Here is a 27,697-nt window from a genome sequence, read left to right on the forward strand (position 1 = left end):
GCGTTGTCGGTGGAGAGTTCTGTTTGTGCTAAAATCCAGAAGCTCCGGGCGTCCCCACGCCCGGGCCCGGGCTCCATCTCTGCAAGTCCGACACCGCTCCTTTGGAGAACTTACGGAAATCGAAGCTGCCATTCGGCAAACAAGGAAGTTCATACACTCTCTTCCCTGCGTGTCTTCTAATAAAATGAATCTGTTGTGGAAGAGGCCTCCTAAGAAGTACCTGCTCTGTCCAAGACGGACGTCTGGACATCAGGGCTGAAGAATCGCAGCTTCGCGGCCTTGAACGGGGTGGGCAGCCGCCTTTCCTGCAGAAAGCGCGTTTACCGCTCTTTCGCCAAGTCAGTGTGGACTGCGATCACAGAACCAGTGCCCAGGGCAGCTCTCCCTCCGCCCAACCCCTTTCCAGGCACCGGGCCTTCGGGTTGCCTGGACTCAGGAGTGACCGCTTTCTCACTGCATTTTACATACTAGTCTGTTTCCCAGCCGACTGAAAAAGGCAAATTTGCATTTATTTACTGGCCCCTTCCTTGTTAAGAAAAACAGAAGACTTGAGCTAACTGACAGAATTCCAGAATCCATTGTCCTAAAACAGCTCTTTTCACTCCCATCTCATTAGCTTACGGATGGGCCGCACCAGTCCCCCAGTTCCTTACTTTGGAGCCACATAGGCACGTCCTTTTCCACTCTATTTTAAGCTCCCTCAGCTTACATCTAGATACAGCTTAGTATTTCTCACAGCAATTGGTTCACTAAATAACTCGGTTATTTACAATTATGACACTTCACATTAATTTTTTAATGACATGGTAAGAAAATTATATTTCAGAGTAACAAAAGGGAAAGGAGAGTTCAGGCTGCAACATTCACTGTTTCTAAGACCTGGTAATGATCGCTGATGTTAATAAGGCCTTAATAAGGGTTTATTTTTCCGTTGGTCATTCAGCTTGCCCATACTTGAAGTTTACAACATAATACTAGCACTTTTCCTTTTTGAGTATAGAACAAAAATCTTACCAGGGAAGTTACAACCCATCCACTCTGGAAAAAATGTCTGTCGATAGATCACAGGGAATTGTAATGACCCATTTTCTTCATTTTATGTGTTTATAAACATTTCCTCCCAAAGGTCTGTGTAAGATTACAAACGTTATCGCTTCCATTTTTCAAGGATATTTCCAGAGTCACATGAATATTTTGAAAAAAGCGTAAAGGAATTAAAGCACGATGACCATAAAATTGGGCTTTAGGGGCAAACATCTGTATTTTTGTCTTTAATAGACCATTTCCAGTAAAATGACTTTAAGTTATTTAATATCTTTGAACTTCAGTTTCCTTATCTGTAAAATAGGAAGACCTATTGCTTTGTGATTCTCTTAAGATTACATGAGATAATTTATGTGAAGCATTTAGGATGCTGCCTGCACAATCCAAGCACTCTGATATTTCTATTATTTTACCTCTAGAAAGTGATTTCTCTAAAGCAGAAATTCAAGTTTGAAGAATTAATACCTTTAAAAAAAATTAGAACTATTCAGAAACACATTAAAGTATTCATGAAGTCATGGAAGAACAGAACTCTCAGAAACTGCCATTTAAGTGGGAACGCTTGGGGGGAAAAGTTATCTAGTAAAGCTGAAACTTAACATACCCTTTCATAGCAAGCCCACCCTTTGATATATGTCCTAAAGAATACCCAGGTACACTAGAAAAGATGAACCAAAAATGGTCATTCTTCATATTAGCAAAAAACTGGAAATAACCCAAATGTCCATCAATTATAGAATGGGCAAATTGTTGAATGTTCCTTCAGTGGAATACCAGCTACATAATACATGAATGAATCTCCAACATAATGCTGACAGAAAAAAAAGCAAAACAGAAAATATGGAGCATAATTACGCAAAACTCAAACAAGTAAAGTTAAAGTATACCACTTAGGAATGCATACACAGAAGTAAAACTATAAAAAGAAAACAAGGAAATGTTCACAAAAGTCAGGTTGTTACAAAAATGAGAAGGGAGAGGATTATGATCAGGATATGGCACATGGAGATGGGGGCTTCTGAGTTGCTGAAAATGATTTACTTCTTGACCTAAGTGATGGTTATGTTCATGTATATTTATTCATTTTATATAATACTTAACAAGGAAAAATGAATTAAGTATACAAAAATAACTTACTAATATGGGCTTTATCATAAGATAGCAACAGTAAAAAACAGTATATTAATATCTACTGTAACTATACATGTCTAAGTTCATGCATATTTTCAAAATCTATCTTGTCCTTTAAAATCCCTTATTATGCTCTGGTAAGTTGAAAAAAATGAAAACACTGAAAGCTCTAGGAACTATTTTCAGAGAAAAGCCAACCTCCGGGATAGGACTCACCAGCATCAACTTGAATCTGAAAGGAAAATATAACGGTTCTGAATGAGAGTAATTAAATCCTAGGAAAATAAAAATATTGTTAAGTCTTAAAACATAAAAGTGGCTTAATTCCTTACCCTACCTTAATTTTTGTCATAGTCACCACAACCAGACAGCAGGAAATATGTCAACCCCATGAGAAAGTCTGTGTTATTTACTACTGTGTCCCAAACACCCAGATCCGTGCCTAGCACATAAGAGGTGCTCAATTTGTATTTGCTGAATGAACAAATGGAACTATCTAAGGACTAAGTGATTAACAGGAGATTTTGTTGTTTGAAAGGCACTTGATTGCTCTCCAATTGCAAAGAAAGATGTCTGGTTAGGCAACTGTTGTATTATGTAAAACTGAATGCTCGTTAGGCATACATGATCATGTGGCCATCTTTGTAGAACAGCAGCAAATCAACAAAAAGATGGGAGTGGTTTAAATAGCACCTGAAATGGGGTAGAGAATTGAGATTTGGGGTATGCTGGGAGACTGAGTCACTATTAGTAGAAAAGTAAGAGCACTTATTGGGCCAAATCCAGGTCAGCTTCTATCACTGAATGAGAATCTTTGAGGGTGAAGTCTAGAAATTAACACTTTACAAAAGCTACCTAGGTGTTTCTAATATGTGACCAGATTTGAAAACTAAACTAATTCAAGTTCTGGACAAGTCAGACCCATCTTAATTCCAGCCCCTGTAACATAGCAAAGGATATTAACTTGTGAGTGCTGGACCAAACGTGTGATGTAAAAGTGGCAAAGTTTCTTCAGGAAATAGCAGTATCTTCCATAAATTTACATAACACTTCAACGTTATTCCCCTTGAGACAATTTAGGTAACACTGCCTTTATCAGTAATCTTACTTTGCACACTGAGATGAATATAAAGGCACGTTTTTGAACTGTCCTTGTTTAAATAGTCACTTGGAAAGGAAGAAATCTCAAGCCTCTTCAACTGAATACTCTCCTTAGAGTAAATACAGGTATATCTGTGGGAGGTCTGACCAGTCTTAGCCCAGACAGAGCACTCTCTGCAAACTGATGGAGGGATCAGTCCAGGCTGATAATTTTATCAGGAAGAGTCCCTTTTAAAGGACATGTTGTAAGGGTACCAAGCCTTGGGGCATGGGCGAGAAAGAAGCCTCTGACCTGAGCGTATGCTTTATGACCAAAAACCCCACCAAAGTTCTCCTGACACATGGGAATTTCACATATTCTTTAAAAATCTCTTTTGGACTGCTTGTATTTTCTTTTCTTTAGGGAAGTCTCGAATCTTAAATCTCAGGTATTTTACGTTTGTCAACACATCCTAGTTGAAAACCATTCTGGTCTGAGCTAGGAAAAACTATATGACCTCAGGTTTAATTCTCTGTATTTCAGTTTCTCACTAGCAAAATTTGTGCCTCTCAGAAATATTTCAAGATTTTACTAAATTTTTATCAAGGAACAGCACATATAAACACAGGTACCAATTATAAACCTCTAAAATATCTGATAAATGCTTCCCAAATACTTGGTACTTCCTCTTTGCTTTAAAACAGTGCACTTCGTCTCTCTGGTCAAACATAAGAGTGATAAATGTAAAATGATATAAAAAAAACAGGCACTGCAAAAATAGCCATTGGCCTAATCCTGCCTCTTCGCATAATACTGCCCAAATCAACCTAGACTGAGTAGGGCACCTTCCCAAAAGCCTATTCAGGGTTGAATCGCTGCCGCAGATCAGGTGCTAAGGATTGATGACTTCCCCACAATGCAGATGAAGAAAACAGCCTTGCTCAGAGTGACATGTGAATCAATGAACAAATTAGGATTAGAACCCAAACCAACTGGCCAACTTTTGTTTAATTGTAAAGTCAGTAGCAATTTGTATAAGATATAGTGTTCTTAACAAGTTTACATGGCTTCTTCTGGTCTTAAATGATTTTTCAGTTTTAATAAAAACATATAAGGAAATTTTCAATTTGTCATTGTGAAGGTTAGCTCAAATGTAAGAATATACCATACTTTTTTTGTTACTATAACTCAAAAGATATATGTTAAACTCTCCACACAGCAGAATAGATAGGGGCTGTAGAGAAGAGGCTGGACAGATTACCTAGTAATAGTAGCACCTCCAAATTACTGAGCATTTGGAAGGTGCAAAGCATTGAGATAAATTCTTAACATTCATTATTTCACTTGATTCTTACAACAACCTCATAAAGAAGTTTCTAGTAAATTACCAATAAAGAAATTTAGGATTAGAAAAGGACAAATAAAAATTTAGGATAAGAGAAGGACATTTTGAACAAGGTCACATGCCTAGAAGTGTCACACTTGGGAAAAGAACACAGGTGGGCTGGCACTGGAGTCCGTGATGTTACATATACCTTATTAACATGTGAAAGAAAGACCGTATCACCCATCAAATTGACATGTGTATTTATTGCACAAATATCCCCTAGAACTGGGAGGTTATTATAATACAGGTGTACATTTGAGAAATGTATACAGAACAAGAAACAAGTATTTACATTTTATGTCTCCCACCATCTAAATAACTTAGAGAAAGCAGAACAGTCTTACAAGACATCTACCAAAGGACACATTGTGTAAATCTTTTTTTTTTCAAAAAGTGATCATCCCCAGTGTATGCCAATTGCAACAAAAGGAAATCTGTGCTAGTATGTTTATTGCACTTAACATTTTCAAACTCAAAATTAAGACATATTAATAAAAGCCAGGAATATTTCAAATCAAACCAATTAGTTTATATACAGGAAAAATTAGTTTTAAATCTATGATGTAAAAGATCCCTTTTTCACTTCCTGTTGCAACAAACATGTTTTTAAAATATATAACACATATCTGTACCGTAAGAAGTTGAAAAAATGATTTCAAACAGGCCAAAACTCTCTTCACATTCATCCTAATGACCACACTTTACAAAAGTAGCAGCTCATTCCTTGGGCTTTGTATAATGAAAGAATGACTATGATGAAGGAAGAAGAAATTACAGAAGAATTGGAAATTATAAAACTCAGGAATCCTATAAGGATTAATGATTCCATAAGAAACTATAGGCCTTTTCCTTCCAAGCAAAGCTTAGTTTTAAGAATAACAGTAGCATGAGCCATCTATTTATTAAAGACTAGATTTCCTAAATGGTAATTTATTGGAGATTTCAAAGATATCTCTGTGATAGGAGGACTGTGAATAGTTTGGTGATTAATTAAAAAAACACAAAAATAGACATTGTCTACCTGATGCATATTCTGAACCACAATAAAAATGATATACAATGGCCCACACCTGATCTTTTCTCTATTATGAATTCTGCCAAAGGGATGGATTCACAGAATTCCAAACAACAGAAGAAAGAAGAATTTTTTTAATGAATGGAATAAAAAAATTATGCCAAAGAAAATATATCCATGAACACTTTTTTGACAGCAAGTCATCCATGGGAGACTCAGGTACTAACTTGGACTGGCCGTTAGGACACAGGGGCCAAACTGCAGGCACACCAATTTCAGGTTTACATTCTATTAAAATAACCATTTCTTCTTAGTCTATTTGGAGATTCCTTTGATACATAAAGAGCAAGGCAAAATATTACCCAGTGCTATAAATTCAAGGTCAAAGACTAATAAACCACAGAAATTTTCCTAATCACTGAAAATTTTGAACACCATGAATGGATGCATTTATACACTAAAAGTACTCAGTAACAGAATGAGCAAGTGGTCTTTTTTAAGCTAATAAACTAATTATGATGAAAATGGTTCATGAAAGCAGAAACCAGCTTCACTTCTAGAGTTAAAAGTATCTTAGACCAGATAAGTAAAGGATAAACTATAATGTAGTATTTCAAGTAAACTGAGGTAGTAGAGCATATTGAAAACTTTATCTACCCATCTTCCTATTTACATTAATTACTTACAAGAGTTTGGTTCCATATTAGCCTTTCTCACAAGCAACAAACACTCTACAGTATATACAAAAACAATAACAAATGAAAAGTTAAAATCTTTGAAAAAAATTAGCTTTTGGGTGGAGGAGCTACTAGAGAAAAGAGAATAATTTTAAGAGTTAATGAGTTCTATTAGTGTAAACTGAAAATTATGAAGCACTGAAACAAATACTCAGTTCCTGTGAGTTCAAGAAGGGCCAATACCAAAAGCAAGGGCCTCGGCTACCTGAGCACTTTTAAATAGTATTATTTTTGCCAATGCTTTGGTGTAATTTTTAATTCTAATTTTAATTTATTAAATTAGATGCAAACATGTAAATATTAACATTTTTAAGAATTGGCTTATACTTATAAACAAAACAAATGGTATAAAGTAGTATTCTTATTTTGGGAATCTATATACCTCAGCCTTAAAAAAAAAGATTTGCTTTACTTATATTTTAGAGTGTGTAAAACAGAAAAATCACCAGAAAGTAGTATTTCGACATCAGAGTCAATTAATACTAGTTTAAAATATTTTTTAAAAGTTGTGTTTACCAATCTCATATTTCTACCTCTGTTTTTTAAAAAAATAGATACATATGTACACTTGGATGGATAGCATAACACAGATTCATATGCATTATTCTGAGTTTATTATAATTAACAAGCTGTTTAAAATACTTCAAGAAATACCTAGAAACTAGCTATTTTGAACTAAAAAACAAAACAACAAATAATCAAGGTTTTATAGATCTCTGTACCTTAGAAATAAAGAATTAAATAAAACTAATGAAATGTCCTATTTTGAGTAATTTAATCATGAGACATCTGTTGGTACTTATGAGCTGTGGCAACACTGTAGTGATCATATGAAATTCCTCAATTATTCATTTTGTAGAAATTTCTAAGTTACACTTTGGCTTCTTCAAATGCTTTTCCCCAAATTTATTTATGCTGCTTTTTAGTTTCACTTGGTTAAAAATCTACTGCCATCCAAAAGTCCAATCAAAAGGAAAAAGCCATCCAATGATCATACAATATGCACTGCAATGAAGGATACTCAGGCGACTGACTCATTTAGATGGATTCTAACAGAGGAAAATAAATGCCATAAATGCACGCTGTCACTGCTTCCTTGGTTTCTATTCAACTTTCCACGGAAGTTAATTTCTAACAGCCTTTATGTTAAAGGAGTATCTGAGCAACATACGGCGAGTGAGTGCTTGCTACAGCAGCCAGAAGAGGAAGATCACTGGATTCAATCCTGAAATTTAAAAAAAACAAAAAACAAAAACTAGTTCAGGTTTTCTGTACCCAGTACATGAGTCCTACAGGCAACGATGGCTACCTGTAAAGTCACTATATGTCAACAATCAAGGACCTAAGTAAGCTACCCTAGCCAAAAGGAAAAAGGGTAAGAGAACCGAAGAGAATGAAAGTTAGACATTTTTCAGCAAGTAAAAACCATAACTAAAGATTTTTTTAAAAGACAGGTTCTGAACCCAATGATAACAAAGTCATGGATTTAGAAAACCATCTCACTAATCTGCTGATAGACCATGCATCAGGGCAAGGGACAATGTCTAATAAATACTACACAGTATAATGACAGAATAATAGAGTGCACACATATTGTTTTGGATATAAGTGTGTCTACAACAAGATGTACTGGGAAGAAGTAATGGTAGCTTCTTAAAAATACATCCTACCACAAAAAATTTACCGGAAAAGAAAAATGGCCATTAGATACAGGAAAAGTTATGCAGACTTACTCATGGTTAGAGAATAAACCTGAATAAAATCCGACTTCATTTTTTAGCTAGTAGCTCAGCAAAGATTAAAAAATTTGGTTATAGTGAGTCATAGGAAGAGTAGGCTTCCCACTGTTTGTGAGAATTTATTCTGGTACTTTCTGGATAGCATTTACTATTACTATGTCAAAATAAATATCAGTATATCTATCAACAATTTAACACACATGCCCTTTAACCAAAAACTCTACTTCAAAGAATTTATCCTACAGACTTCAAAGATTTATATTTATTCCAGTGTTGATCTGTAACAGCAAAAAACTGAAAATAATCTAAATTCCACCAAATAATGGAATGCAATACAGTCATTAAAAATGATATAGATCAGTAATGTGCACTATGTGCTTTAATGAACATTCAAGATATATTAAAAGGCAAGCTGCACAATGATAGAGTACATATATTTTAAAAATGTTGTAAGAAGAAACAATCCATTAACAGTGTGTGGATGAGGACTGGAAGTTGGGGAGAAGACAATACAACTCACTTTTCATTTTATAACAAAATGCACTGTACACTTTGGTTATATGTACATTACTTAGAAATTAGTTTAAATTTTTGAAAAGTAAAGGCATTATTGAGAATCATCTATTTTCACTCTCAATAAAGAATAACATTAATGAAAGAATTTAATTTGGCTTCAGACAGACAGTAGCCACTCACTGATGCTTCTAGCTTGTTTTATTCAACCAGCATTTCAAGAAACAATTCATACACACACACAAACACTTGTGAAAAGTCACCACAGAACATAAGGAAAGTGACCACAAAATACAATGAAAGAGGCTATACGATGCCTCTCACCAATTTCCTGTTCATCCTTCAGTAAGCATTTTAGATAACTAGCTTCTTCCTAGGAATAACTGCACAGTATAAAGAAATAATATATACACAGTGAGGAAGGAGTAACACTATTCAGATAACATACTTCTATCCAGAGTGCCGTTACTACAAACAGCTCATTTATATGGCAGGGCAGATGCTGGGAATGATGACTCTATAATATATTTAATAAATAAAAATGAATATTGACTGGTTTTTTTCTAATGCAAAAATTTAGATTTTAATTCACTTTTATCTGACTATATTCTCAACTTACTGGCACAAGAGACAATGCCTTTCAGATCACTGGAGGACAAGTATCTGCTTTTATATGGCATAGAGCAATCCAGATGACAACAATGTACAGCTTCTAACAAGGGGAAACACTTAAAAGGAAAAAAGGCAGTTCTGAAGAATATTCCTTGCCTAAATACAGTGCAATGAGAAACCAAAGCTAGGAAAGAAAACAGGAACATACCCTAGAACCACTCCCAGCTCCTTGACATGGACACGCATCTGCCCTCTCAGGTACTCAGACAGCATTTTGCTCTTGAAGTACAGCTCTTGTAACCGGTCTTCAAGATGCATTACACACTGCAGGTGGAAGGGAATCAAGAACCAGGTCAGAAAGTGCGTAGCTCTAAGAAATGGCAAATTCCAAAGCATGATATCTGACAATTCAATTATGTAGTTATTCCAACATAAACTACCATTTGGAGCACATTTTTAAAGCACGTGATTTTAGCCAAAGAAATGTACACTCTTTTCTAGCTCATATCAAAGATTTAGGTTCTACAGTTTTTTTTTCCTTAAACGTGGTAAACTACACATAAGATAAAATTTACTGTTTTAAATATAAAATTAACCATTTTAACTGCACAACTGAGAAGCATTAACTACATTGGAAATGTTGTGCAACTATCACCACAATCCATATTTCAAATTTGGTAGATATGACTCTTACATAACACATTAGACATGTAATTTACATTGGAAAGGCCGCATTATCCTGTCAAGACCAAAAGAAAAAAGTCTGTAACGGCTCACAGAGAATGCTCTATAGTCCTCACTAGAAAAGAAATGTTTCTAAGCTGGCACATTAAAAACTGAAACATATACATTTTGTTTATTGTCAATTAACTTGCTCAATTTACTAAAATAAGTGATTTTTCATGTTAATTGATGCTATATATGTTTGAGGAAAAGACATGACAGTGCAGGTGTTAAAACACTAAATTCATGCAGAGTACTCCTTTCCAATGAAAATCAGCTGTTATAGCTCCTAAAAAAATCCATTTTCTTCTTGAAAAAACCACAAATGAATGGATTTCTTGGCACACTTAATGTTTTGTGGTGTATAGTTTGTGCTATAATGCACATGTAGGCTGAAAATGCCTTAAGTGAAGAATAAAATATTTACAAAATACATGTATATGATATAACTAATGTATATGTACATAGTTTATTACACATATATACATATGTAAAACACAAGTTACCATATTATCCGTTTTAAGGTATACAATTCAGTGGCATTAAATATTTTCACAATGTTGTGCACCATCATCACTATCCATTTCCAGAACTTTTTTTCATTACCCCAAGCAGAAACTCTGTACCCAGTACACAATATACCCCTCACTTCCTCCTTCCCCAGCCCCTGGTAACCTCTATCTACTTTCTGTTTTTATGAATGTGCCTGTTCTAGGTACCTCATATAAGTGGGACCATATAATATTTGTCCTTTTGTATTTTGCATATTTCACTTAGCATAATGTTTCAATCACGTATTACAACACATTTATTTATGATCATGAGTTATTTCCAATTTTTGCTACTGCAAATAATATTGCTGTGAACATTACAGTATAACTGTTTCAGTCCCTGCTTTCAGCTGTTTTGAGTATAAACCTAGAAGGAGACTTGCTGGATCACTTGACAGTACAGTGGTAAACTTTTTGAGGAACTGCCAAACTGTTTTCCACAGCAGCTGCACCATTTTACATTGACACCAGCAATGCACAGTGGTTCCAGATCCTCCACATCCTCACCAATACTCAGTTATTTTCGAGTCTTGTTTGCTTATATCCATCCTTATGGGTGTGAAGTGGTATCTCACTGTGGTTTCGATTTGCATTTTCCTAATGACTAATGATGTTGAACATCTTCTCAAGTGCCTACCGGCCATTTGTATATCTTCTTTAGAGAAATGTCTATTCAAGTCCTTTGCCTATTTTTCAATGAGTTGTTTCTTAGTTGTTGTTGCATTGCAGTTCTCTATATATTCTGGATAACAATTTCTTTTCAGATATATAATTAGCAAATATTTCCTCCTGTTCTGTGTTTTTGTTTTTTTTTTTCACTCCGTTGACAATGTCCTTTGGTATATAACACTTTTTAATTTGATGAAGTCCCAATTTATCTGTTTTACTTTTACTGTTGCCTGTGCTTATTTACTTAATTTTAAAATTAATTTATTTCTTATTGAAGTAGAGTCAATTTATATACAATGTTGTGTCAACTTCTGGTGTACAGCATTATGTTTCAGTCATACATGTACATACATATATTCATTTTCATATTTTTTCATTATAGGTTACTGCCTGTGCTTTTGATGTCAATTCCAAGGAATTACTGCCAAATCCAATATCATGAAGATTATCCCCTATGTTTTCTTCAGAGTTTTGTAGTTTTAGTACTTAAGTTTAGGTTTGTTTAAGTTTACATTTAAGTTTGAGTTCATTTTTGTATATGGTATAAAGGAAGGATTCAATTTCATTCTTCTGCATGTGGATATTCAGTTTTCCAGCATGATTTGTTGAAAAGACTCCTTTCCCCTTTGAATAGTCCTGGCTTTCCTGTCCAAAACATCAACTGACCATATTTGTGAGGGTTTATTTGGGGGATGCTATATTCTGTTGGTCTGTGTCTATCCTTATGCTAGTACCACACTATTTTGATTATTGTCACTCTGTAAGCTTTGAAATTAGGAGGCGGGAGTCCAACTTCATACTTGGTATCATCTTAAAAACACCAAGTCTTCCAATCTATGAACATAAGATGTCTTTTCATCTATTTATGTCTTTAATTTCTCTCAGAGATATTTTGCAGTTTTCAGTGTACAAGTCTTTTGCCTCCTTTGTTAAATTTATTCCTAAGTAATTTATTCTTTGCATGCTATTAAGTGCTTATTAAATTAAGTGCTTCCTTAATTTCCTCTTCAGGCTGTTCATTCCTAGCATATGGAAATGCAAATATCTTTGTGTGCTGATTTGTTATCTTGCAACTTAGCTGAATTCATTTATTAGCTGTGTCGGGGTTTTTTGGTGGAATCTTTAAGTTTTCTTCATATAAGATCATATCTGCAAGAAGAGATAATTTTACTTCTTCCTTTCCAATCTGGATGCCTTTTGTTTCTTCTTTCTTAACAGCCCTGCTAGGATTTTCTTTCTTTCTTTTTTTAACATTTTTTATTGAGTTATAATGCTAGGAGACTTTCTAATACTATGTTGAAGAAAAGTGGTGAGAGTGAGCATCCAGTGTCTTGTCCCTGTTCTTACAGGTAAACCTTCAGTCTTTCACCACTGAGTATAATGTCAGTTGTGGGTTTGTCATATCTGATGTTTACCATGTTTGTCTACAAAGGTTTTTAACTATGCTATATTATGGTTCTCCTAACAAGAAAAAGAAAGAACCCTGAAAGCTGGAAATGGTGTGTTCAGTAAGAGGTTACCAGTGTTACAAAGAGGGATCATTCAAAGTCTTGACATGATAATGAGGATCTAGAATGCGCTGACATTCTGCACAACGCTTGGGGATGTTGTATGTCCATACCTTACATGATACTAAGTCAGGCACTAAGTTCTGGCTGCTGAAATCACAGACTATATTCACATATACACATCCCTTTCTGTCTTAGTCAGCTTGAGCTGCCATAATAAAATACCAGACTCAATTGCTTAAATAACAGAATTATTTTCTCACAGTTCTGGAGGCTCAAAGTCTGGGATCAGGGTGCCCATATGGCTGAGTTTCAGTGAGAACTCTCTTCCTGGCTGGTAGATGGCTGCCTCCTCTCTGTGTCCTCACATGGTGGAGAGAGTACAATCTTTCTCTTCCTCTTTCACAAGGCCACTAATTCCATCATGGGAGTCCCACTCTCATGGCCTAATCTAACCCTATTTACCTTCCCAAGGCTCAACTCCAAATATGTTACACTGGGGAGTTATGGTTTCAACACACTGATTTTAGGGGAACACGTTCAGTCCATAACCCTTTCTTTCAGGAAAACAATGATGAAGCTAACAGTGGTATTCCATGTAGGCACAAATTATTAATTCAAGTCTTACACATACTTACAAAATTTGGAGACAAGTTATGTTTATATAGCTGAAGAGTGGAATGAAGCAGATTGGAAACAAGACTGGAAACCAATACTTCCTTTCCCAGTTTATTGTCTGTCATTCGTCTCTGGCTACTGGCCACTTGAACAGTCCATTTATCCATATCTGCTATAATACAGACAGCTTCTGCTATTGGTTCATCCAATACTGGATGCTGGAAAACAAAGAATTAATCTTAAAATAAAGTTTTCTAAGATAATGTTAATGAAATGAGGCAAGGAGAGACACTAAACAAAAACAGAAAAAAAAAAAAATACAAAATTCTGAGAGCTGCTGCCAAAGAATCCTTAACAGTGGAGAATGAAATAGTAAAGTAACTCAATAACAAACACCCTTAGATATCTTACAGAAATCATCATAGGTAGCAAATCATTACCAGAACTCTGTATCCTTTAATCTAGAATTTAACTTTCACCAGTCTTTTGATTATTCATTCATTCGTTCATGCCACAAGTTTGTTGAGTACTAGCAATGTACAAGGAAACTGAAAGAAAATGTTTTTACCTTGAAAGAGCTAAATATTTTTAAAACAGATAAGACAGGAATTCACATGAACAAGTCAATGATAAGATTCTGTGCTAACTATCCTAGCCTGTCAGGCATTAATTAATCCCATTTACCACTGAATAAAATACCTAGGAATAAACCTATCTAATGAGGTAAAGGACCTGTACTCCAAAAACTATAATATACTGATGAAAGAAATCGAAGGTGACATAAATAGATGAAAGATATACAGTGTTCTTGGACTGGAATAATCAATATTGTTAAAATGGCCATACTACCAAAGGTAATATACAGATTCGATGCAATCCCTATCAAATTATCAATGACATTTTTCACAGAGCTGGAATGAAAAATGTTAAAATCTGTATGGAACACAAAAGACCCCAGATAGCCAAAATAGTCTTGAAAAAGGAGAACAGAGCTGAGGGAAATCATGCTCCTTGACTTCAGACTATACTACAAAGCTACCATAATCAAAACAGTATGGTACTGGCACAAAAACAGACATACAGATCAACAGTACAGGATAGAAAGTCCAGAAATAATTGCACACATTTATAGTCAATTAATCTATGACAAAGAAGGCAAGAATATACAATGGAGAAAAGACAGTCTCTTCAATAAATGATGCTGGGAAAACTAGACAGCTACCTGTAAAAGACTGAAATTAGAACATTCTCTAACACTATATACAGAAAATAAACTCAAAATGGATTAAAGACCTAAATGTAACACCAGATACCATAAGTCTCCTATTCCTAGAGGAATACATAGGCAGAACACTCTTTGACATAAATCAAAGCAATATTTTTTTAGAACCAACTCCTAGAGTAATGGAAATAAGAGCAAAAGTAATACATTGGGATCTAATTAAACTTACAAGCTTTTGCATCAACAAAATGAAAAGACAACCTACAGAATGGGAGAAAATATTTGCAAATGATGTACCCAACAAGGGACTAGTTTCGAAAATATACAAATATCTCATACAGCTTAACATCAAAAAAAAAGCAACTCAATCAAAAAATGGGCAGAAGATCTAAATAGACATCTCTCCAAAGAAGACATACAGATGGCCAACAAGTACATGAAAAGATGCTCAACATCACTAATTGTTAGAGAAATGCAAGTCAAAACTACAATGAGATATCACCTCTCACCAGTCAGAATGGTCACATCATTAAACAGTTCACAAATTATAAATGCCGGACAGGGTGTGGAGAAAAAGGAACCCTCCTACACTGTTGATGGGAATGTAAATTGGTGCCGCCACTATGGAGGACAGTATAAAGATTCCTCAAAAAACTAAAAATAGATTCACTATATGATCCAGCAATCCCACTCCTGGGCATATATCTGGAGGAAAATATAATTCAGAAAGACACAAGCACCCCAGTGTTCACCGCAGCATTATTTACAATAGCCAAGACATGGAAATAACCCAAATGTCCATCAACAGATGACTGGATAAAGATTTGGGGGGGGGGGGTGCGCACGCGCACACACACACACACACACACACGAATACTACTCAGCCATAAAAAAGAATAAAATAACGCCATTTGCAGCAACATGGATGGATCTGGAGACTGTCAGAATATCTGAAGTGAAGAAAGAAAGAGAAAGAAAAATACCATATGATATCACTTATATGTGGAATCTAAAAAAAAATGTATCTACAAAACAGAAACAGACTCACAGTCATAGAGAACAAACTTATGGCTTGGTTAAAGGTGGGTAAAAGGGGTGGGAAGGGATAAATTGGGAATTCGAAATTTGCACCAGTTGGTGAGTGATGGAAATGTTATAGCTACCTTGACTGTGGTGGTGGTTTCATTGGTGTATATACATCTATCAAAATTCATCAGATTGTACATGTGAAGTATGTGTGGTTTACTGTACAGGAATCATACCACAATATATGTGTTAAAAATAAAATAAAAATAAAAATAGTAAGTGTATAAATATGAGAAAGAAGCAGTAAATCTAAAGTTTTATTTTTTTAAAACATTTTTTTCTCTGAGTTTGGTAACTTCTACAATACAAATTTAACTACAATCTTACCAGCCCCTTTTTTCTCCTAGGCATTTCCAGAATTTCAATACATAAAATCCCAAATATTCAAGTATTTCCTCTCTAGCAGATACTCCCATATCTCCACCATGTCACAAAACCTGATTTTTCAGTTGCCTGCTAGGCGTTCAAACATGGCCTTGCAAATTGCACTTTTAAATTCAAAAGGTACCAAATCAACGTCAGTGTACTTTCCTCAAAACTAGACAGTTTTCTTCAATTATCTTAGAAAAAAAAAAAAGAGAGAGAGAGACACCCCTTAGTGTCACAAAGGGAACAAAGATCTTAGGGATGTTACAAATTGCTGTTCAAACTAGCATCACCTTTTGGAGAAGAAACTACCAAACATGCAACAAGAACATGAAAATAGTCCTAACCTTAACAATTGGCCAGTAACTTCATTTCTGGGAGTTTAGCCTACAGAAATAACCTTAAATTCATAAAACACAGCAATAGTATCAATGTTATTTTGAACAATAAGAGAAAAAAAGTTATTCTAAAAGATGAGCAACAGAGACTAGAGAACACAGATGTAAATCCATGTATATATGCTCAATTAATTTATGACAAAGGACTCAAGAATATACAGTGGAGAAAGGACAGTTCTTCAGTATATGGTGCTGGGAAAACTACACAGCCACACTGCAAAAGAATGAAACTGGACCATTTATCTTATACCATATACAAAAATTAACTCATATGCTACATGAGTACTATAAACCATGAACAAGAAGGATTTCCTGCCCAGGAATACAAAGATTGGTTTAACATCTAAAATCAATTAATGTAATCTATCACATTAATAGTTTAAATAAGAAATACTACGTGATCACTTCAATAGACACAGAAGAAGCATTTGACAAAATCCCACACTTACTCATGATTTAAGGGAGTGGTGGTGAGGGGGACAGAAAACTCAAAATACTAGGAATAGGAGGGAACTTTGTCCACCTGATGAAAAGCATCTCAAGAATTCTACAGCTAACATCATACTTAAAAATGAAAGACTCAATGTTACCTGCCTAAGATAAAGAACAAGACAGAAATGTGCTCTATCAGCACTTTTACGCCACACTGTACTGACAGAGTTCTAGCCTGTACAATTAGGCAAGAAAAAGAAAAAGAAGGCATTCAGACTGGAAAGGAAGGTGTGAAGCTGTCTATTAACATAATATGAGCATATATGCAGACAATCCTAAGGAATACACACAAAAACTATGAGAACTAATAAAAGATACAAGGCAGGATACAAGAAGAATACACCAAAATCAACTGTACTTCTATATACAAGCAAGAAAAATAATTTCATTCACATTGAAGCATTTGCAACTTTTTTGATATTATAAATAATCTAGTGATGAACATCGATGAATAGACACAGTATTTTCTGTGTTTTCAGATTTCCATTTCGATAGATTCCACAAACTCTCTACTTGCTTTCACGGTAACAGGTACAAACATGCAGGTTATTATGTATAAAGAGATGGATTCAAAGAACAATGACTATGTTAGCCAACAAAGTGTGACCAAAAACAGAAGGCAATTCTGGGATCTACTGGTAAACAGAGTTCATCCTAAATAAATTTAAGAGCAGTGAAGGTCACTCACCTGCACAGCATGAGACAAATCTGACACAAGACACTGACGGAGCCTCTCATCATTCCCAATTCCTTGAAGAACAAAGTCAGGCACGTAAGACGAGCAGTAGCCACCCAGCAAGGACCTCCCAAAGTTGGCAATATTGGGCTGAACAGCACTCACTTCAATTAACTTTGACCTGGAAGAAAAGTTCCAAAAGAAGGCATAACTAATTAGTAAATAAATATATTTTAGCAATTAGAAAACATTTGGACTCTACTAGTACATATTTCCAATACCGTCATCTCTACAAAATATACTAAGAGTAAAACCATCCTTGAATAAAACTGGCTTAAGGGCTCAATCAGACCACTAACTAATCCTTCCTATCCAAAAAAGGTCTGATGAACAATTTTATAATGAGGTGAGCATAAATCTTTCAAAACAGACTTAAGGAATGCTGTTCTTTACATATGTAACATATTCTTAATACAATCAAATTATGGAAACCACCATCCGAAACAAAGTATAAGTAACTCACAAACTCAAAGCCTGGTATACAACATTTCTCAAGTATGAATCTTCTCCTTGTATTCTTGACCAAGAGTACACGCTCTATGCTTTCCTCTCATTTCCAAACTTACTTCTAACAGCTATTTTCTACCTTCTCTCAGTGATTACCTCTTCCTAGTTGCCAGGCTCAGGCTCAGATTCTTTTTTTTTTCTTTGAGGGAGAGGTAGTTAGGGTATGTATGTATTTATGTATGTATTTATTTTTAATGGGGGTACTGGGAGTTGAACCCAGGACCTTGTGCATGCTAAGCAGGCACTCTACCACTGAGCTATAACTACCCCCTACCGTGTAGATTCTTTTAGGGGGGCATAATTAGCTCTGAAATGGCTTGAAAACTTCTAAGCACTAAGGGGTCTCCCAAGCACCAACATAACTTTTCTCTAATGCCTTCAAAAAGCTTTTCTGGGATGCCTGTGGGTGTCCTTTTAATCCTTGTAAGTAAGAGCACAAGATAATAAAAGAGAATATGTCCAGGACAAAGATCTCTTCTTTTATATTAACTACTAACAACTTTCAGAGGTCAGCTAAACAAAAGAATGGTTCATATTTATAAAAGGTTTATAACAGGTTAAAACTTCCTACTTACCCAGGAAAAGGTATCTCATCTTCTTCTGCCCAATCTTCTTGCTCTCCTCCATAGTAAATGCTTACTTGTCTAGTCATATCATGACCTGTATCTTCACTTTCACTATCCCCGAGGGCACTATCTGAACTTTCATTTCTTGGAATGTCCCATTCAGTTCCCACAGCAATTTTTTTCTCTGAACTCTCTTTATCCCCATGGGGGACAAGAATGGAGAGTGTATCTCTTTGGTCTTGCTGAGGAAAGCAGGTTTTACATGAGTCTTGGTGAACTGATTCTACACATTTACAAAATTCATTGTTCTGTTTGTCATTTTTTGTACACAATCTTTTTGAAAACTCTAACATACAGCAGTGTTCTTTACTGTCTGTACTTGTTTTAACTGGAATATCATCAATAGTCCTCGTTTCAATTGAATCATCATTAAAATATTCATCAAATAAGCTCATGCTTTCTGGGTCTGAATGATTCCAGCAGGGAAGTTCGCAGGGTTCTCCAGAAACTATGTTCGGTGTATCAGGCTCTCCAGATTTCGTTGTTTGTTTAGTTTCTTGATGCTGATCCACAGTCCCTCTTTCTTCCTTCGGTGGTTTGGTGTTATGCCTGGTAATCTGATCCACCACTGCCTGACTCCGGAGTTCAGTATCTGAGTCAGGTGACATAGAATCCCCAATCAAGAAAGTAACTTTTGTCTGGGTTGCCTCACAAGAAAATGCAGCCGTCATAAGCTTATCTGGAGGTTTTTTTTCTACAACCATTCCCGTGGATCTCAACATTTTACCTGTGTGATCACCCGTGTCCAGCAATTCCTCACTCTGCCATGTTTCCTCTGCTGGCTTTAAGCCTGACGTTGACAATGCACATTTGTCTACTGGAGCAGAGCCTGTGCAAACAACTGTTTCTAACTTGGTGTCAAGGCAAGTTCTTAATTTATCTCGGTACTGTTTAACATCAACAGCATTTTCTTCTTGGCAGTCAGAAGGAGAAATCATTCGGCACTCATCTGAAATTCCTAGCAGCTCCTTAGAGCTGTTTTGAATATCTTCTCTCTCTTGTTGTGAAACATTCTCTATATTATGCCCAAGCAGTGGAGGACTGCAATATTTACAGTTACAATTAGGAGTCCTTGTTTCTTCTGACTCTTTAAAGAGCAAACTGCTTTTGTTTCTATGCATTGTGATAAGCACATACTCAGATTCTTCGATTTCACCTTTCTCTAAAGTGGTAGTAATTACCGTGCCTGGCATAACAATGGCTTCATCTTCTCCGCTTTCTAAAAGATGGGTTTCTTGAAGTTCAGAGCATCTTATGAAATAAGTAAGAAAATAAAGCAGCCTCTGGACCATATCTTGTCGTTTGCCAACTACCACAGTCCTTGCTAACCGTACAGGAGAGCCAATAGCACCATACAAGTCTCCTGAAATGGAAAAATCAGTTTATGGACACATCTTCTACAGATCCAGCCAAGCAGGCTATTTTCAATTATCAGAAACCTACTCCTATTGTATGAGGGATATTTTAGATTTTACTCTTAGTTCCTTAATAAATGAGTGACTGTTCAGGAGAGGAGGATGAAATGAATGGTCTTAACTAGAGAGAAAGGGCTTTCAAGCTTCCTCCTTAAGCAGCTACAGTGGTTCTGAAACCACAAGCAAACAGTTAGCTGTGAAAGTCACATTTACCAAGAATATGCTCTGTGCCAGTCCCCTTGCAAAGCACTTCACCTAGATGCAGAAGTACTGTCTGAAGCAGGGAGTAGAGTGGAATGGAGCAGTCACATCACACACTTACTGTTTCTTGATTTAAATCATATTCCTGAACTTCATCTGTTGCTCCCCTACCCAAGACTCCACACTAGCTCCCATGTTTTTAAAAATCCATTTTCCATTTCATTCCTGAGAGGGTTGGATACTCAGGATAAACAAAACAGGGCGACATGTTCAGCCATGTGATTCACTGTCACTTCTGTATCCATACGAGACATGAAGAGCCACCACATTTAAAAAGGGGGAAGAGAGGACCTAGGAGTAATTAATGTCATTTCTGTATTTATGCTGTAGCTCAAATTTAAACCAACAAAGAAACTGGTGCTAAAACACACTTAAAAATGGAGTATACAAAATAATTAAATTTAATTCAAGTTTTGCAAGTTGTCACTAGACACATTTAAAAACCTCTACTTTTACTTTAGAAAAACGACACACTTTTTAAAGGAACAAATATAAATAGGTCTCAAATAATATGGTATAGACAGTATTATGATAAATTTTCTCTTCTGGCTAAGGAACTGTATTTAGTACCATCATGTCACTGTTCAAAACTACTCCCAAGGTTCCCACTAATTACGGAATAAATTGAAACTGGATGGCATGGTAAGTCTTTCATGATTGGTTCTACTTTACTCTTTCAGGTTAATCTTCTGATAGTTACCCTTTTTCACCTTTAGTCACCCTAAGTCCCACTTAAAGTGGGACTACTTAAATAGGACCCCTGAATATGATCAGTACTTTCAATACCTAGACCCCTTTAATAGTGCTATATACTTTCCCTTCCCTCCGTGTCTCTGCCAGTCCAAAGGAAGCTTCCCTAATTGAACTCCCACTGAGTTTTTCATTTCTCTTATAGTTCCTTTGAATTATCGTTATTGTCCACATATATTTTATGTACAGTATAAGTCTGTCACTTCTTAAAGGCAAGGACTAGGTATCATTCACCTTTACACCTTCCAGTGAGCTTTACCCAGAGCCTTAAGTATATTGTACATTCAATAAATGATTATAGAATTGAAAACAGATTTGAAACGTTCAAATTTAAAAGAGGACTACTGAATTATTTGATTTGAAAAAAGGTAAGTTAATATTATAAAATGAAATACTACTCAGCATTAAAAAGGAATTAACTATTAATACAGATAACACAGATGAACCTCAAAATAATTATGCTGAATGAAAGAATTCAGACCAAAAAAAGCACACAGTATTATGATTCCATCTATATAAAATTCCAGAAATGGCAAACCAATCTATAGTTACAGAAAGCAGACCAGCGGCTGAGTATAATAAGGGAAAGTAAATAGGCAGAATAGGGAGGAATAAAAGGGAGGGATTACAAAAGAGCATGAGAAACTTTTGTAGTGATGAATATGCTCACCATCTTGATTCTGGTGATGGTTTCAGAGGTATATATATTTTATATATATATCAAAACTTAGAAGGTTCTATGCTTTATATATGTGTTTGCTATATGTCAATTATCCCTCAATTATGCAGAAGGAAGGAAAAAAGAGAGTAAGGGAGGAAACAGAGAGGGTAGGAATGAGGGAGGGAGGCTGGTTATATGAATCAATAAGCCACATGACAATCTGCCTGGCAAGCTCACTCACCACCAGAACCTAAGGGAAGTTTAAGTTTCTACCAGATCACTGAAATGTGCTCATCACACTCCTCCCCCATAACCAAACAGCAATAGAGTAAGAAAAGTAACAGCAACTACATTTACCAGTCACTGTCCTAAGTACTGTAAATATCTCATTTAATTTTCACTACTTTATGAGGTATGTACCATTTATTACTATCTCCACTTTATAAATAAGGAAACTATGATTCAAACGTGGTCTGCCTAACTCTACAGCTTGTGCTTAAATATAAGCAACATGCTATACTGCCTTCCTAATGACTGTCAACTCATCAACTAATTCCTCTCTCCTGTTACCTATTTATTTAGTGGAGGGCCTAGCACTAAGGGAAACATTTTCAAAAATTACTCAACAAACAAAAGTGGAATGATAGAAACCTCAATGACTGCTTCTCAGTTAACCAGGTTATTCTAGCTATTACAGGTGATTTTGTTCATTCATTCTTTCTAGGAAGGTATCTAATACAAAACACCCTGAAGACCTTGAAGTTACTAGTAAATCAGCCATCATCCTGCTCCTCTTGTTCTAGCTGCAGTTCCTGAACTACAAGGAATGATAATCAGGCATAAGATGGGGATAAGACAATTTAGCAGACATGAAAGAACAAGTAAGGAAGAGGTACTTTAGAACAAAGGAAGGAAAACAGAGCACTTAATTTCTTCATATTAATTTTTGCTATAAAATAACTCGACACAAAAGTCTAAATATAATGCATAATATAAGGGTTTTCAGAACACATACCCAGTTGTGCCCAAAGTGGGTTATATGGATGAGTCTTTGCCAACATGTCCACACTCTGAGAGGAATGTTTTTCTAAAAATATTTTTATAGGTGGTTGTCCATTTGGCATGACTGTTGGAACCCAGGCAAGATGATTGGTCAGAACCGCAGTAATGAGTGCTGGCAAGAATCTGAAAACAAAATGCATCCTATCAGATTCTAATCTCCTTTCATAAAACCTTAGGCAAAATGCAGTGACGGAGTAAAGGAGGGAGAGTATTTGGCCAAACAGCATAAAAAAGAAGAGAAGAAAGTATCAGTCTATCACCAGGATAAAAATGAAAGTTAATAAATATTTTGGTTAGGTAGGAGTTAAAAGAAAAATCTTTAAAACAAAGACAGCATTCACAAGGATCTATTTCTAACCATAATTACAAAATAAAAATGCCACTTTACTTGAAAAACTATGGATTCTTTTCAGTGTTTAATACACACATATATTAATGAATCAACCAGTATGTCTATATATTTCCAAATTACTGAATGGAAAATGAAGGAAAGTATTAGGAAAACTGTCTACCGTTAAAGAGAATAAAAAATAAAACTCATCTGGATTCCAGGAATTTGAGGAATGACCAGAAGAAAACAATATGATAAAGTATCATACTACAAATGTGTTACTGGAATCCTGACACTTCCTTATGTATTTTTCAACTTCTTTTCTATAGAATGAAACTGAATATATGGATATAATTCATAAAAAAGTAAGAAGTCTCAGAGAGTTCTGTAAGATGTCAGGAATTTTAATTTAACACAATTAAAGACATTTCTACTGTTTTTCATTCATAAGCTTCTTTGGCCTTTTTTTACACCCTATCTATTATTTATCTTTTGTAACTCTGTTTTGCTTATTAATAATATGAAATAACTCTAAAGATAACGGTTAATTCTTTCACTTTTGTAATTAAGTTTGATCATAATCTAGATGTCTAGTTACAGTAAATAACAGCTAAAATACAGTTAAGATAGCTTAGACTGACAGATATGTAGAATAAGCCATACTGGTTTTTGGAAGCATTTTCCATTAGAAAGGTGAACTCCTTCATGAAACGATGGCAAAGCTGGTTCTTTTCTGGAGTCCCCGACATCATTGTAAGCCACACAGGCTCTCCAATTCGTGGCATTGTGTAAAGATTACAAATTGTTGTTCTAAAAAGAGAAAAACATATTATGAAATTCATAGTTTCCAGAATTACAGACTGTTAAAAGTTTATGTTGTTGGCTTGGGTCTCCCATCTAGATTATCAAAGCTTTTGAGAAGAGACAATGAATCAAATTTTTCCTTCTTTGTCATCAGCACAGCATCAAGGGAAATGCTTTGTACATGAACTCAAATGTGTTGGTCTGACAATGGCTTAAAGACTGTGTGGTTTCAGGTAAATTATTTCCCTACTTTAATCATCAGTTTTCCTTACCTGTAAAATGAAAGCATAAGACTATATAATTTTCAGAGCCCCTTTCAGCCCTACATTTCCAAGGTATAAGCTGTACTTAAATATATTGCAAATAATCAACAACAAAGAAAAATACTTTAAATGGGGTAATAGTTTAGCCATGTACCCACTCAAAACAATAGTTTATTGTCATCATTTTCTTGCCTATGCTGAGGCTCGTTAGTAAAGCTCTGAAGGCTGATGAGGACACTATATGCATACTATATTTTACGACTCTCTCTCAATGTTCTGACATTCTTCCTTGAATCAACACAAAAGAAGATTATTGCATCATTATGACAGTGCAATTCTGGCTGTCTCTCTTGCATTCCTTTAGATAACAGCTAGTCCTGTGACTTGCACTCTTTCCTAAAGGCATTAAGGATACCTTTAAGATGTCAATTCTTTTCCTTTAAAGTTGATATCTATTCAGTGAAATCTTATACACTCACCAGAATAAGCAACTCCTGTAAACTTGGGGCTTAAGAAACTAGTCAGTTGCTCAGAAGCTACAGAGCGGTGTCCTACTTTCTACTCTCTAGAACAGTGCTGTCTAACAGAACTTTTGGCAATGATGGGGATGCTCTACATCTGTGCTGTCCAACTTGATAGCCACTAGTCATATGTGGTTATGGAATACTTGAAATGTGGCCAATGTGACTGAGGAACTGGACTTTATATTTGATTTAATTTAAATTGATTAAAATAGCCACATGTAGCTAATGGCTACTAGATTAGATAGAGAGTAAAGCTCTAGAAAGTGCTTGGAGATCTCCATGAAGGTCTAACACCTACCTCAGTATAATTTTCTAACACCTAAAATCTAAAAAAGGAAAAGAATTCTCTTGCTTGTACAAGCTAAACTGAGTCTCAACCCGGTATACATATTACAATAAATAAAAGTGACAAATACAGGTTACAGTAATGAGTTCTTGGTATGGCATAAAACAATGGATGAGAACTTAGAAATAAATAAATAGATACAAAGAAAGAAAAAAATTAACGGTATCTTACAGAGAAAAATACAACTAGAATATAAACTAGAGATACATGGAAATGCTTACTTTTAAAAACTATTAAGGATGTCCAGATTGGATGGAAGATTAAACACAAATGTTTATCCTTTCAGTTCTGATACACCAACTGAACACCACTTAATAATTTGAAAACAAATGAACCACTACAACAAACAGAACTGAGGAGGAACCTTAGTGAAAATTAAAATTAAAAATTTAATAAAATTCTAGAAGACAAACCATAGGAAAGAATGTCAACTGAAGTAGTAAGGTAGAGGAACATAATGGGTTACAGTGCTTACAGAGGGGGACATGTACAAAAAGGAGCAGATTTGCACCCATAAAGCAGGAAGCGTCTCAGGACTCACAAGTGCCTGGTAAAACAGAGGGCAGGCCTTATATAGAGCTATAAACTGAGAGACTAATTCAAGGTCCATTAGTGGTTGGCGTCCCCTACCTCTACCCCATTTTCCCACAGAATAACTAGATAGGAGAACAGATGTTGCTACTGACCAGCCCAGAGAAATGACATCCCCAAACCCTTCTGATAATTTGAATCTTTCACAGTACATAAATAGATACACAGTAAATCTTGTGGCATTAAAATTTCATGGCAGAAGTAGCAATGAGGGGGAAATAATGTTTAAACATACTCCTTCAGGGAGTGAAAAAGAAAACAAGCCCTAAAGTGAGATTCTCCAGGCTGTGCTCCCAATCTATATTTTGGTGCCTTTTTCAACTCTGAATGAGAAACCAAAATATTGATGTACAGGGAAAGCCTCCAAGGAGAAAGGGACACGAACAGAAAGACAGAAACACACACACACAAAATGACTCCAGAGGAAACAGAAAATAATACTTTCAGAAAAAGGAAAACATGGAAGAAAACAGACATAAAAAAGATCAATCCAGGGGTCTCAGTTTCTCATAAAATAGATTCAAACGAGAGGAAAATAAATTATCGGAGAAAGCAGACAATTTTCTAGAGCTGACAGACAAGATAGTGCTAGAACTATACTGAAAAGTTAAAGGGCTAAGGGGCAGGTATTAATTCATGGCAGAAGATAAATATGCTTTACCATTGATAAACCAAGAAACAGCTGCATTAAATATACTGTATAATAATATGGAGGTAAATAACAAAAAGAAATTTTAAGAGTTAAAAGAGAATGTTCTTGGGAATTCAGGATGGGGATAGGAGAGGTACAACAAGATTCATTTATTTTTCATTATCAGAACTTTCAGTGTATTTTTTGTTTCTTGACCACAAGAATATATTCTGATTAAAAGAAACTTTTTGATTAAAGGAATGAGCTGATCAACTGATTTTCCATGAGTTTCGTCAGCATATTAGTCTCTACTACAAGTCTCTGTGTCATGGGTGAGAGCCTTATCACCGTGGCCCACTGAGGACATTAACTTCAGTGTTTTACCGTTTAAGGATATGTAACATGACCTTGTGTATCCTTGAACTTTAAGTATATCAAGTGCAAAGAAGGCAAAAAAATTAATTATGCAACAGTGCTTCTTACTCTATACAACTCTACGTTGTCATTAACAACCTAGAAGTAACAGTGCTTTCCTCCCCCTTTAAGGATTATACTCTACCCTTTAATGGTAAGAAGGGCTATTGTTTCCAATCATCTGACCCTTTATTTTTCTTGGTCTGTTCCTAGAGAATGAAAGGTTCCTTTAGCTGCAAGGGAACTGTGACATGGTTTGATTTTCACTGTATGATACACATGAAGTCCAAGTAAAAATTCAAGGACTTCATTTCTGCCGCACAGCAATGCTAACCAAACATACTTCCCACTTTTCTGGGTTTTGGGGCTTCTGTATACTTGTAAATCATTTCCTTCCTCTTCTCAACTACCCAAAATTCATTAATCATCTAGTTTCAAACAATCACCTACTTTAAAAATCAGCTAATTGTAATTTTTAATAACCACTTAATTTTAAAATAAAGTATGATAGATTTTCATTATTTGCAATAATGTTCCATAAAGTCAACACAAATATTGAATTAGTAAACAATCACTCACTGTTTCTAGGGAAAAATATGGGATTAGGTTCCTGTGAGCCTTTGGTCACATTTTTGACAATCCATCAGTACATAATCTTGTTTCATGTGGGTTTCTCTTTAAAGACACCTTATTTAACATACTGTTGATTCATTAACAATGAATTCACAGGCAACAGCACTATGTCTTACACTTTAACAAAGTTTACCTAACACATGTATTTTCTCTTTAAGGCACATCACAACTTTCCTGCAGTTAGAAACATTAGATAGCATTTCAGCACTATGCTTTGGGGCCATTTTTAATAGTAAAATAACAAAGAAAA

General features: G+C 35.3%; 1 protein-coding gene across 2 annotated transcripts in view; it reads right to left on the minus strand.

Annotated features, from left to right (window-relative positions):
- Positions 1 to 4,828: 4,828 nt before the first annotated feature.
- FNIP1 (folliculin interacting protein 1) overlaps positions 4,829 to 27,697 on the minus strand; it is a 111,991-nt gene continuing 89,122 nt past the window's right edge. For both annotated transcript variants that reach the window (XM_010981179.3, XM_010981188.3), the window contains 7 exons: positions 23,905 to 24,051; positions 22,864 to 23,033; positions 18,711 to 20,124; positions 17,581 to 17,749; positions 13,349 to 13,546; positions 9,468 to 9,583; positions 4,829 to 7,620 (listed from right to left, as the gene is read on the minus strand). In XM_010981179.3, the coding sequence (XP_010979481.1) occupies positions 7,542 to 7,620; positions 9,468 to 9,583; positions 13,349 to 13,546; positions 17,581 to 17,749; positions 18,711 to 20,124; positions 22,864 to 23,033; positions 23,905 to 24,051 (2,293 nt within the window). In that variant the 3' untranslated portion in view covers positions 4,829 to 7,541. The remainder of the gene's footprint in view (positions 7,621 to 9,467; positions 9,584 to 13,348; positions 13,547 to 17,580; positions 17,750 to 18,710; positions 20,125 to 22,863; positions 23,034 to 23,904; positions 24,052 to 27,697) is intronic.

This window comes from Camelus dromedarius, chromosome 3, assembly GCF_036321535.1.
Source record: "Camelus dromedarius isolate mCamDro1 chromosome 3, mCamDro1.pat, whole genome shotgun sequence".
NCBI lineage: Eukaryota > Metazoa > Chordata > Mammalia > Artiodactyla > Camelidae > Camelus > Camelus dromedarius.